The sequence below is a fragment of the Suncus etruscus genome, chromosome 3 (assembly GCF_024139225.1).
Source record: "Suncus etruscus isolate mSunEtr1 chromosome 3, mSunEtr1.pri.cur, whole genome shotgun sequence".
NCBI classification, from domain to species: Eukaryota; Metazoa; Chordata; class Mammalia; order Eulipotyphla; family Soricidae; genus Suncus; species Suncus etruscus.
The window spans coordinates 68,893,389-68,907,945 of record NC_064850.1 but is presented as its reverse complement, the minus strand read 5'-3'; the positions used below and the strand labels follow the sequence as shown (position 1 = coordinate 68,907,945).

The window sequence follows — 14,557 nt, the reverse complement described above, 5'->3', positions numbered from 1 at the left end:
GGGAATTCGAATCATACTGCATTCTTAAGTCCTCATATTGAATTTCTGGCAGGTATTGGCTGAGAATTTCCAGAGAAGTCCTTGGAAGTCACATGTTATGCTTGGAAGCACTCTGACCCAAAAGTTTGTTAATGAAGTAATTTGGTCATATTAGTACTGTTATTAATGCTTTTGGTATACATTAGTGATCCTAACCTAAGTGATTAAGATACAATTGTCATTCTTAACATAGGTGTAATTAATAAAAAAAAATTGTTCTTAGATAGAGTCAAAAGTAAAATTTGATAACACTACAGTCATTTCTAAAATAGGGTTTCTTTGGTCCTTTTGGTTGTATCTAGCAAACAGAGAAGGTTAAAGCTTTTCACTTTAGTTGAGCGTGCTAAAAGCCATTTAGCATTTAAATACACATCAGTAATAAGTTCCAATGCCTGTTCACTTTCTCTAGCTACCAAAGGAGAAATAGGTATAAAGTCCAGGGTTAGGGTAAAGATAGAATTTATATTATAGTAAGATTTATACTATAAATGAACTAATTTTAGGGTTGGTTGGGGACAGAAACTATTTTAAGACAGATTTGAACCTCTAGAACGAATCAGTATTAGGTAAACGATCAAGAGTCATTGGAAAGCTTTTGGAGTAGTGGTATCAAGTTTTTCTTTGGAGACAAAAGATACTCAGACTTAGGATTGGTAAAAGAATTTATCAAGAGAGTGAAACGATTTCAATGAGAGCAAACACGCTATAAAGAAATCTCATACTTGTTGGATGATACAATGGAAGGAGGGAGGGGCATCGAGACAGAGACAAACAGAGAGACAAAGACACGCAGAAAGAGATCCACACAGAGATTCACTCTCTTGGGGAGTCTGTTATCCTCTCTCTCTCTCTCTCTCTCTCTCTCTCTCTCTCTCTCTCTCTCTCTCTCTCTCTTACTTAGACAGGATATTTCTGCTTTCCATAGATTAGCGTTTACAAAAAGTACATGAGTAGGTTACATGAGGCATAGCCTCAGGAGAAAATTGTATATAAAACATTCTGAGCTTATCATGAAAAGAGTGTGTGATATGTATAAGAATAAAAGTTAAGCTACTCCTAGTAAAAGAGTGATTGCGTTAGTTATAGGAATTGTGTAGAAAAATTAAGGGAATGAGAGAAATAGAATATTCTGGGTAAAGCTGATTGTATTAGAAGGGACAATCTCAGTGTCTAAGGCATGTTAATTGTGGGAAGTAAGTCAGACATCTCCTCAGGGACTAATACGCCACTTTTTATTTAGTACTGCAATAATCAGTTCTCAGTATTAAAGGGAGGTTGATCAGATTGTCCCAGAGCACCTCCTGAGCATTTCACTCAGGAGCTCCATCCAAGTGAGGAAAGGCTAAATGGCCCTTGTGAACTCAGATTCAGTAGCCACATGCCCTGTGGTTTCTGTAAATACTTCATCACTCTTTCTAATAGCAGAATTCTGATTTCCTGGATGTGGCTACAAAGTGCCCACAGTTAGACCACAATGATTCTATGTTCTCCAAGGAGTATATTATATGTAAAATTTTCTCTCCTCCATTAAACTTCACATTATAGATGCAATATATAATTTATAAATAATGTACAGCTATTTCTTAAAGTTTACAGCTTTCATGAATAGTTAACTAATGAGATCAGGAGACACTACTGAAATGAAGCCATTGGTTATAGGGTACAATGGGGGAGAACTTGAAGCCCTTTGAAAATTTAATGAAGCCAAAAGCTTCTTTGACAGCTAATCATCTCTTAACTGGCTTACTCTTTGGCTTGCACATTTTCAAGGGAGTAAAATGCTTGGATTTCATTTTAGCACTTACTACAAACTGAACATGGCATCCCAAAATTCATTCATTTTTCTTTGCTAGTTGAGTGTAGAAAGTTCCAGATTAGCATCGAACACCTTCAAATCCACAGGGATTTTAAAGCCACTAGGTATTTGTACTAGTTCTACAGAAAAATTCTGACCCACCACTGTGTCATTCATAAAAAAAGCATACTTTACATCAACATGGATGGAGAATCAGTTATGATAGGAACAAGCATGGCCACTTGTAGAGAAAAAGAAACAAATTGATCAAATCTAAATGTAACCATGATATTTGAAATATGGCTGAATAAATGGGATTGAAGAAAGGGAATTAGGACTTCACTGAGGAGTAACAATGAAAAGAAAGCAGAAGGTGGCAGAGAAGATGATGAGAATAAAAGGAAATAGGTGTATGCGTTTCTACAGTGTCAAGATTTACAGAACAATCACTAATAAACTTGTCGCCCCTCTATTTTCCTAGAAAATGCATTCCTCATTAAGGAATTGCTTTTATTTGATAAAATATGAGAAAAATTCTACACATATTCATGAAAAGTATTAAAATAGAGAATTGTTTCAATATAGCTTGTAATCAATTCATATTTACACTGTGTCTACAAATTCTTTCTCAGTCCTACTTTTCAATGTAGATAAAGAAGTCCTTGTTTAAGCATGGGAAAATTTTTGTAATTATAATGCAATGACCAAAGATGTTCTCAAAGACTAATTTTTGAGTAAGAAATAAACATTATATTCAATGTGATTAAAGGTATGTAACTTCAGTTTAAAATAGTAAAATAATTAATTTCTAATGGAAGACATTGTTAGCAAGAATAGTTTGATATTGTCTACAAAATTTATTGTCTTAAATTTGCCTTCCAAGCAAAAAAATTAAAGTGCATATAAATCCATTATTTTAATTAGAACACATTTAGTTTTGGTTTTAGCCAAATCAACACAAATCCATTTTCAAAATTATGAGATATCATGAAAAATGTTAAGTGTTAAATAAACAAGTTTTAAAAATAGTATTTTAAAAACAGTATTAAGAAGCATAGCAAGGTAGTACAGCTTTAGTTTGTCTTACATGTTGATGAGGGTTCAATTCCCAGGCACAGATTTGGTCCCCAAGCCTGCCAGGTGTAATCCCTGAATACAGCACCAGGAGTATGCACTGAGCACAGCCAGATGTGATCAAAAAGAGACTAAGATGGGAAAGAAAAGTAGAAAAATTAAAAAACAAAAGCAGAATTTGTTGTTTCCATAAAATAATTTTAGGCTCTATTAAATGTCTTTTTTGGCCATGGACATCAGAAATGTTTTCTGATTTGCTTCACTGATTATTTTATGAGTTGCAATCACTAGCAGCCCTGTTGATCCTCCTCAATTTTTTGTAATATAACTTCTTTAATCCATCTTTCTTCTCTTTCTACAGAGGATATGAGGTGCTAGTTATCATCTGTAGGGCATGTTGAATTTTGTAACATTTTTTTAGACTGCATTTTCATATCAGGTCTGTGTTCTAGGCAATCTGTCTATAGTTCAATAGAAACTAATGAATAACTTGAAGAGATCTCACATTCTCTGCTTGTTGGGTTGAATTATAAATGGTTGTGATTTTACCAAAGAAATTCTTATTTTGTAGCATAAATCAAATAGGTAAGATTGTTGTTTCTACCTATTTATTTAATCTAAAGTTTGGATTTAGCCAGATTTGTAAAAAAAAAAAAAAAAAAAAAGTTTGGAGATGGTTGGGATAAATCCTCTGATGCAATCCTTCCAGGCTTGATCCCAGCATCAAATAGAGTTATTTCTTTGAAAGATTGCCAGGAGTGATCTCTGAGCACTGAGCCAGAGCCAAGAGTAAGTGCTGAACAGAGCTGAGAGTGACAGAAAAAATAGTTGTAGGAAAAGGAAGTAGAAAGATAGTGAAAACTGATAATTGAGAAAACATAAATTTTTTCTCCAAATAACAGCATTCACAGGAAACCCACCTAAAGATAAATGTTTAATCAGTGACCACTTTACTCCCCTGCCGACTATAAGTGATTAGTATCCATTCTTTTTGAGATATGTTTGTTGGCAAAAGAAGAGAATGTATTGTTACTAGAGCTATATATTAGCAAGAGGTTCACAATGCATTCAAACGTCACTGAGCTATAATATAGTTTCCTTGGAGTAAATAAACTTGAACTTGCCTTTAGGGTACCTTTGAAAAATAGATGTATGTGTAGGTTTGGTCTATGTGAAGAGCAATAAATTTACTGGCTAAAACAGTCCATGTTCTGTTAGATACAGAAACCAGAAATATAGAGTTTCTACATTATACATTATTTCTATATTACATTATTTCTATATTATACATTATAAAGCTACTTAAATACCCTAAACTTTGGGAATATTATTTGTTAAATATTAAATACCATTATATAAATTATACTCAACTTCCCTAAGCTTTAATTTAAAAAGCTCCTTAAATACCCTAAAATTCTGAACATTAGTTGCAATATGAAGATAGTGTGATATAAAGATAGAAGTAATATGTAATATGTATACAGTGGTAGCATTGAGTTCAGGTGAGATAATTAAATGGGAATTGATAGAATATGGTAGTAAATTAATGGTGGGTTATTACATAACTAGAACTCTACTCTCTTGTAATGAGAAAACTAAAAATTCCCAAATCCAAGTGAGTTCAGGTAATTGAATTTTCCAGCTTCCAACAGTGTAATCTGGTGAAATAAGTGAAGAAAATGTGGCCTGACCCCTTGTGATAAAGGGAAGCCTTTTTTGATTATTACCGTGGCAGGCAAATTAACAAGTGTGACTTCGAACATCATACTTAGGATTGCATTCCAACTCACAAATTTTTAAGAAAGGATATGAGGGCAAGTTGCCAAGCTTCACAATATGAAATAAATGTCTCATTGTGTTTTTTTGCTGCACAGTATGTGATTTTACTGTCCCCAAACCATCTAGTCATTGACTGAAATGTGTAACAATGATAATTTTTTAAGTCTACTTTTGCAACAATGCTCCAAAATACTAAAAAAATTTTCAGGAATGTTCTACACAGGTTTGGCAAACTGTGAACCTTGTCTGAACTTTTATTAGATTCTCCTACCACTTAACCATTTGACATCAGAACAAGGACAACATTAATAGCATGTGCGAAATCCCAGAAGGAATTCTTAAAAGAATTAAAGGGAAAGATCTATCCCAGGGAGACTGAAAGGATAAAATAAAATAAATGATCAGACAGGAAAACATGTAAAATATAATTTAATTTTATTTTTGTCTCTTCAAAAGGAATCAAGCATTTTCTTTGGTCATTAACAAAATAAAACAGAACCTGATGAAACAGGTGCTACTCTTCTTTCTGGGAATAGCAATGCAGTATTACTAAGAGAAATATGAGCAAGTCCTATGTGTTAACTCTTCTTGGGGTCTCAGAAACAGCTGCTTCCCATTGAGGAAGATAATAAAACTTGCAGAGAAGGAAACAATGCCTTAAAAGCATTTAGTGCATTCAATTTTAAAGCAATCTCATTTTGTCTACTTGAGCATTTACCTTACTATAATCCTGGGGAGTATATATTATACACATATTTTTAGTTATTTTTAATTTAAAATTTTGAAGACCATGCCTGGCTGTGATCAGTGCTAATTTGTGACCCTATTCATGGTCACTACTGATCACTACTCCTTGACTGGTTATTGATGGATCCTCAAAGAGCTCCCAGAATGAGAAATTGATTCCCAATCCCCTACCCCATTTGAGAGGAAAGAGGTCTTGGCAATATTTATCCCCGGCAAATACTGTAATCCACACAGACAGGAGGGTAAAAGGGGTAAGAAGGTCGGATGTAGAGTCCTTTGTCAGCCTACCACCAGCTCCAAAAAACCTCCAGCCAGCTAGTAACTGCTCCAAAAGACCCCAGCATCTCGCTTCCAAACTATTAGGCTCTCAACAATGCCCCACCTGGAAGGTCGTAAGTGGGACAATAGGCAGAGATAATCTTATGGAAATGCTTTCATATATAACACACTACTACCAGATTAGAGGATCATGAGAGTGTCCCTTAAACCTGGTGACACCCTGGTACTGAACCTTTGTTGAACTGTGTTGGCTATTTGTAAGGCAAATGTTCTATCTGTTTTGGCCTCTATTTATATATATTTTTAAATCTTCAATTGTTTTCTGTGTGCTGGGGTTTAAGAGAGTATAGAATTCAATACCACATACAAAGAAAGAATACATCCTACTACTGAGCAATACCCCCAAATATCATTTATCTTATCTTGGAGATACTAGAACTTAGAGAAGTTTGGAAACTAGGCAAAGATTATCCAAGTAGAACATAGCAGATTATAGTGTACCCTAAAATCCATAGATTTATTATAATTTTTAAATTGTTTGAGAAGAGAAGCCTCCTCAGTGCCCAAGGACCACTCTTAGCAGTGCTTGATCTGGCTCTGCCTATCTGAAGATTCTTAGAGTCTTAAAACCAGTCCTATCGAGGACAACTAGGGCCACAATGAGTGCTGAGAGGTGGTGGTGTACAGTGGGGCTTTTTAGGTGACAAGAGATCAAACTTAGGACCTTGCACATACAGGGCATGTTTTGGAGTGATGTTTAACCATGTTGACCATTATTCAGCATATATGTGAATTTAAATATAAAATTAATTTCAAATGCTCAATGATTAGTTATTTCTAATATATGTTGTGAAGTGGTCACTACCAAATAGCTACATATTATTAATTCTATTTACCCATGGTAAAATTCGCCCCAAGAGCATGCCCTTCATAGCTGGATGTTTGACCCCTAAATATAAGACATTATTGCTGTCCTCTGCATGTTTCAAATATAGAGTGGGAGGAGAAGCTCCATATCCTAGATTGAGAAATGTCATATAGCAGTTGGTTCTAGAAGATGTGGGAATATGTTTTCTCTCTCCTCCTTCCCCACAAACATTCAGATTTGTTTAATTCAGCAAGTCAAAATTAAATCTTTTTTCTTTTCTTTTTCTTTTTTTCTTTTTTACCAAACTCCTTAACTACTATCTGGTTCTGTGCATTATGAATTTACAAGATGTGAAAAGGGTTGCAGTTAGTGTGTGCCTGTGTCTGTGTGTGTGAGTGTGTTTGACAAGTGTATACAAGAACTATTTGGGGGAGCTAGTACGAAATATTTTGAATACTATGCATTATAGTTGACATTATCCATATTGTCTGAGTCCCCCTTTTCCCACTTATTTTCCACCAATAACCTATATATTTAGTTTTAATTTCTTATATTGTTATGAAAAACTGTTTTTTTCTCAAAAACCTGGGTCAGGACAGAAACCTCTGTTAAGTCTGTGCTACATAGATCTTTGCAATCACAATTACTCTCCATGGTTTTGTTGTGTGGTACTCTGAGTCCTTGTAAATATTATGATCTTGATTAATGGATTATTATGCTAGGTTGACATTTAGCAGCCCAAAATGCACTAAGTTGGTATATTTGCTCACCATATTCTTTCTGACCATCAATGTCCTTCTCATTCACATTGCTTTTTAAATATCAAACCTCGTGGTGAATGCTGGAACATACTTGAAGTCCCAAAAGAGAAATTTGAGCTCATTGATTTGGAGTTAGGTAACTCCAAAAAGAGAAACATCTATTCACTGACCTCGATGAGTAAGATGAAAGACAAAAAATATAAAGCTGATAGAAGCTAACTAGTGCCTAATTTATGTGTGCTCTTTTGGTATTTTCAAAGTTGGGCAGTAGATATAAGAGAACACTGTAGCTTTGGGACAGCAAGTAATGTCTCTGCTTGTCACATTTGGAGTTACTATATAGAGAATAAAGAATAAAAATCCTCTTACTTTCATGTTAATAATACAATTCATAATAATACTATAATTTTAACTTGCTAAGCATATTAGATATTGATGAAAGCCTGATTTTTGGAATGTAGAGTTGAGTAACATTTACAGGAACTGTTACTCATTTATTTAGAAGTCATAAACAAATATCAAGAATAAAAATTATGGGGCTATAGAGATAGCACAGCGGTAAGGCGTTGGCCTTGCACATGGCCAACACTTGAAGGACCTCAGTTCTAATCCCAGCATCCCATATGGTCTCCCTGCCAGAAGCGACTTCTAAGCACAGAGTCTGAAGTAACTCCTGAGCGCTGCTGGGTGTGACTCAAACAACAAAAACAAACAAACAAACAAAAAAAAGAATTAAAATCAACAAAAGCTCTATGTGACAATAATTGAAGAACTAAGGGTCTGAAATTTTCAGTGAGTTCTACGTCCTAAAACCCTACCCTCTGCCCCTTGGAATGAGGCTTAGCATTTTTGACTATTAGTATTGGAGACCTAGTGATTCAGTTCACCCTTAGGGCTTCTGTGCCCAACTACAGTCATTACACAGTCCTGAAATATACAAATATGACCCCAGATATTTTTCCTTTTTTCTACTACTTATAATAGTGTTAATATTTGCTTGCTATGCAAATTTACTGTCCTATATCTCAATTCTAGATCACATTGTCCCTATCTTGACAGCCCTTCACCCCTATCTCCTAGGTAATCTAAATTCTTGACAACTCAATTAGGAAGTAGGAAGTCATAAAGGGTCTCCTTTGCCAAAGTTCCCTTGATTTGTGTTAATGCTTTATACATATTCTACCTCATATTTTCACTAAAACAGGATTTTAAGTCTGTCTGGTTTTTGTTTTTAAATATCAGCACTGTAGCAGTGCTTAGTACCACAAAAAAGTCCTGAACTTTAAGCCCCAAAGACCTAAACTTTTGTTTCTATAGCAACTTGACCATTACTTGCCACATCTGGAAAATGGGAGTAATGATTTCTGTTCTTCATAATACTGTGTTATGTCAAGGAAGTTCACACATTTTAGATTTGTAGAACACCTTATTTTGTTTGTTTTCTTTTTTGTTTGATTTTGGGCTCGCACATGGTGATGGTAATAATGCTTAGAGCTTACTACTGGCAATACTCAAGAGACCATTTGGCAATTGATCCTGAGTTGGCCACATGCAAAGCAAGCACCTTACTCACTGTACTAACTCTTTAGCCCCAATTGTAAAACATCTTAAAGCAGAAAGATCTGACCTTTCAAAGAAATAGTGTTATCTGGTGGTAGGGGGCTGGTCATTTGGAAGGTGTATCCATCTTGGTCAAATTACCTGGTCAACATTATCTTATCCTGGTCAACATTACCTTTTCAATGACGAGATTAAGTAATCCTTATACTAGAAAGTACATGTGTGTAGTTTATCCAAAATGAACGTGTCTCTAATCATCATTTCTGTTTTTCTAGCTTAGAGAGGGAGAAACATGAAACAATTAATTTGATTATTGATTTCCCTGAGTTGCTTAAGATGAAAAATCAATGATTTTTTTCTTGTTTATGAACAAAATTAAAAATGTCCCCCTCCATATCTCCCTTCAGTACCGCTTCCCTTTCTGGTGAGACTTGATTTGGGTGACTTCTTTTTATTCCTGCCAGGTTGGTGGTCATACAATGCTGCCTATTCGCTGGATGCCTCCTGAGAGCATCATGTACAGGAAGTTCACCACAGAGAGTGATGTCTGGAGTCTAGGAGTCGTGTTGTGGGAGATCTTTACATACGGCAAGCAGCCCTGGTATCAGCTATCAAACAACGAGGTATGTGCTGCAGTCTTCACCATTTCCTCCCCTCTCAAGAACCAAAAAAGAACTATCCCTTGTTTGTAAATAAGGACATAATTTTATGATTTTTTGTGGCTTTGTGGAGAGCTATCTCGCAAATGTCCACCTATACAGATAAAGGTCATTACTAAAACATAGTCACTCTATAAATTAAAGCACACTAGAAAAAGGAAAGGATAATGTTTGCCAACAAGCCTCCAGTCCTCAAGTAATGGGACTAAAGAATCATTTTATCTAGTAAATTAATAGCAGATGTGAAATCCCAGGGCACTTAAAATCCATCTAGGCTTTGTATTTGTTTTTCAATAAGGTTTCAAGTTTCTTTCCCTTTTGTGCATATTTCACTCACTTACTCCCAGTAAAAACATTTCAAGCATTTTGTTTTTCTAGCTTAATGTTTTTCCTTATCTTCTTTAGGTCATATATAATACCTAATTCTGTTATCCAAAATGATGAGCTATTTATAAGGCCTGGAGTTTCCTTGTCACTTTGCACCCTCACACTAAGCGACTCAGGTTCTGCTTCAGGCCATAGAAACTGAAACACAAAGACATACCAAGATTATAATTTGAGAGTTTCCTATACAAATAAATGATGTTTCATCAGCTTTATGATCTCATTATAACTTGGAGTTTGGCTGTATAGACAACACAGAAACTATTATATTTATATTTTATTGGTTTCTTATTTTCAATAAAAGTACACTGGGTGAGATTTGTTATAATTAGTATTCTCTTTACAATGTCCCTTCATTCATCTGCATTCATTTTTCTCTTTCTAATCCTATCTTGATTTCCATCCTCTCTAGGTGATAGAATGCATCACTCAGGGCCGAGTCTTGCAACGACCTCGAACATGCCCCCAGGAGGTCTATGAATTGATGCTGGGGTGCTGGCAGAGAGAGCCCCATATGAGGAAGAACATAAAGGGCATTCACACCCTCCTGCAGAACTTGGCCAAGGCATCTCCAGTCTACCTGGATATTCTAGGCTAAAGCCTCATCTCCCAGACCTACCCTTCTCAAAGCACCTCCTTGGATGACCAAAAGGATGAACGTCTTGTAACTGCCACTGGATGCCACCAATCTGCTGTTCTTCACTCTGACAGTATTAGCCACAAAGACATAGAACAAAGATTTCAGAGGGAAGCAATGTGTACTTGTTCATCATAGATACAGTATGGACTTCTTTTTGGCATTATCTCTCTTCATTTCCATCTCCCTTGGTTTGCTCCCATATTTTTGTCTTTTTATATTTATTTATTTTTTAGTCTAAATAGCTTCACAGTTTTTACCCTTTCTTTTAAAACCAATCTGGCTTCTGCATTTCTATTAACTCTGCATAGACAAAGGCCTTAACAAACCTAATTTGTTATATTAGCAGACTCTCCAGTTTGACCACCACAACTAACAATGCCTTGTTGAATTCCTGCCTTTGATGTGGATAAAAAAGGGAAAACAATATTTGACTTAAACTTTGTCACTTCTGCTGTACAGACATTGAGAGTTTCTATGGATTCACTTCTATTTACTTATTATTACTGTTATTATTATTATTATTATTATTGTTACTGATTTTGGATGGCTTCAGCTTATGTATGACAAAAGGAAACTTTGTGTTCAATCTGGGAAGCCTTTATCTACGGGAGATTAAAGCCAGAAAAAAGAAGATATATTGTAACCCACATTTTAGAAGGAACCATGACCATCATTAGGATCAGTTGGTGTCAGTCCCTACTTCAGAAAAATCCAGCATTGTCAGCTGGGAGGAATGTATCCAGCATCTTCCTCTGAGGACCTTCCTGAGGAGTAAAGATTGGTGCATTTGGTGCCATGGATTATTCTCTTCCCACAAGCAGAAACATAGAGAGTAGTGAAGAGAAAAGATGACTTCCGTAAGACACAAGATGGTGCATCACAGACTTAGTCTTGTCCTTGTAGGACATGGTAATGGCATTGGTTTGTTTTTCCAAGTGTTATCCACTAAGCCTTTGTCAAGTTCATTTAAAAACAGATAGATTCTTGCTCAGATATTATTTTGGGTCAAGTGGGAAAGACAAGGACTTTGAAATGATTGGACTAGTTATACATTTGAAGGCATTTCTCTTATATTGAACTTTACAGATAGCAGTTCCCTCTGACGCCTACCCTCTGCCTCACCTGTCCTCCTAACTGTGCAAGCAAAATTGTGCATGGTCTTTGTCAATTAATACCTTGTGTGCAGAAACTACCACTCCACATGTCATGTCCCTGATAGCTAGAGCAGATCCATAAAAGGAAAAACATAAAATTAGTGGAAGCAAATGGAGTTCATAATATAAATGTTTCTGGGTTTAATGGTGATAATAGGTTTTATGAAGATGGACCCTGAAACCTGGATGTCCTGAGATACATCAATCCTATCCGGGGACTGTGAGAAGGGCAGAATGTATCCTTGAAGAAATATAACCCTCACCATAAGATATCACATGCTTTGATGTTCAGTGTAAACAGACCAAGCCATTGCTTCGGTTAGGAGAGTGGTTTCAATCCAATATATTTTATTGTCAATATACTGTTTTATTTTCTTCACTCCATTAAAACAAGTATTTTAATAATTAGGCATGCTAATGGCAGACTATGCTCTGACCAAGTCTTGGAGATGTGTTTCTGGTCGTTATCAGGAATTTTGAAAGAGAAATTATAAATTTAATTAGAAATGTACTGTTATTTGCTAAGTTATATTAAGGAAGAAAAATATTTCTGTTCCTCAAGAAAACTTGCTACCCTCTGTGAGGGGAATTTTGCTAACGTGGCATCTTTATAATATGGTCAGATTGAAAAAGGAGTGATTTTTATTCATCCTAGGTTATTGGTTTCATATTTATTTCTAATAATGCAATTGCTCTGTTTAGATTTTGCTTGCACCTCTAACTACTGGAGCACCTTATTTTCCATTACAGATTGTAAAAACCCGTTATCAAAAAAGTGTCAATTAATAGAGAACAAAAGGAAATCCCATAACATGTGAGCAAATGAAGGGGGTTGACAAGATAAACTAGTCTCCTAAAGTTCTGTGCTGGTCTAAGAGACAAGGAAGTCGATTTGTTCTCTTTGCTGGTGAAAAACAACCCCTCTAGAATACACATAATATAATGAAAGCCATATTTCCATGATATATACCTGAACGTATATATCCTTAAGGACCCATGGTACTGTTAAAACACTGTGGCACCTGAAGCAGTAAAGAAGGGGCAGATTTGTACAAAACTTTCTGATTCCATCAGCACTGGTCTGAAAATATACATAGGTTAATCATTCTGCATGACCAACCAGCTACTCTAGGGGAAGAAGCTTCTAGTTATTTTATTGTAACCGGGAACAAAGGAACTAATAATCTTGGAGATCAAATTCTAGGAGGGCTGTGCAGTTTTAAAAACAGGGATTTGATTAAGAAGAATGACTAGATGAAGATACTGCATTCTATTTCAGTTTTGTGTTTTTCTCTTGAGGAAAGAGAAAACAAAAAATAATTTTTTCTTCTTTACTTTCTGACAACCCATAAGGAGATTTTCATTTCCTGAAGCACAAGGTTCTATGCAAATGCAAAGTTACTTATATTGGTAATTTTTCCCTCTGTAGTTTCAAGAGTATGTGCTGGTTTTAGAGACATCTTACATTGAAAGAAAAACAGATTGCTTTTTTTTTTTTTGGTTTTTCAGGCCACATCCGTTTGATGCTCAGGGGTTACTCCTGGCTACATGCTCAGAAATTGCCCCTTGCTTGGGGAGACCATATGGGATGCCGAGGGATCGAACCATGGTCCTTTCCTTGGCTAGTGCTTGCAAGGCAGACACCTTACCTCTAGCGCCACCTCACCGGCCCCATACAGATTGCTTTTAAAGTAGCTGAATGACCCACAAAATATTTTAGAATATTTATCCTGTCCCTCTCTTCTCATGCTATTCTACATTTTCAAAAGAGTATCCTCATTCTAAAATATAGGGATCTATGGTCTGCCATCAAATTTGTTAAGCCACCTAAGTCTCTAGTTCACAAAGTCTGACATTATGACATTTACCAACTGATAATTTTCCACATACTTTTAAACATAAGTTAACAAATTATTCCCATTAATATATAGGTGAGGAAACTGAGACTCAGATAAGTTAAATTGCATGTTAGATATCTCCAGACTAGCTTCTGGAATCATTGGAATTAAATTGGATGAATTCTGATTCTGAAGTTTATGATTTTGTTCATTCAAGACTCATATATATCATATATATATGCAGTTAAGGAAACAAAACAAGCTAACCAATTAAGTGAACAATGTATAATGTTAGGACAAAATGAAATACATAAGATCATAAGATGATAAGCAACCGAAATAATGGGACATATAATCATGCTCATAGCTTTAGCTGTCTTTATACACTGAGTAAATGTCATAATCAGGATTATATAGAAAATGTTTTTAACTATGCTATAAAGGATATTAGAATTTATAGTATGCATATTTGTTCACTTCAGCACTATTTGTAGAATTTTCATGTATTTATTTGGGTGTTATACATACTTGATTTTTGCCTATACAAACACACGTACTGAGTGTGTTATGTGCTTATGTATAAATTTACAGGCACACAGTAAAGAAATAATTATAAGTAGGGTCGTTATGAATAAGTTGCTTAAATTTTGCTAAGTAACCAAAACTTTTAATGCCATGTTGCTGTTAGTGCTTCAGTTCTCCATGTGACTAGGCCGTGTCACACTTCAGTTCTGTGCAGTACTGTCTATGTGGAAGATATGTTTAAGGTAATGTACTTCCCAAAATCATTGACTCAAAGCCATTCCATTACATTGAGTTTTTTTCTCTTGATCCTTGCAAAGGAAAATACATACAGATCTAAAATCTATTTATATAAAAATTCAGGAAAGGGAAATGACTTTTCTTAAAGTATTTCACACTTTTGTGTTATATTCATCTTTTCCCACTGTAAACCCTTGTCTCTAGAAGAGGCAGGCATT

At 35.3% G+C, this 14,557-nt stretch overlaps 1 protein-coding gene across 1 annotated transcript in view; it reads left to right on the top strand.

Moving 5' to 3' along the window:
- The window catches only part of NTRK2 (neurotrophic receptor tyrosine kinase 2), a 380,358-nt gene extending 367,129 nt beyond the window's left edge, over nt 1-13,229 (top strand). Inside the window, exons 15-16 of the mRNA XM_049770641.1 lie at nt 9,367-9,525; nt 10,358-13,229. Coding sequence (XP_049626598.1) covers nt 9,367-9,525; nt 10,358-10,543 — 345 coding nt within the window. The 3' untranslated portion in view covers nt 10,544-13,229. The remainder of the gene's footprint in view (nt 1-9,366; nt 9,526-10,357) is intronic.
- Nucleotides 13,230-14,557: the final 1,328 nt, after the last annotated feature.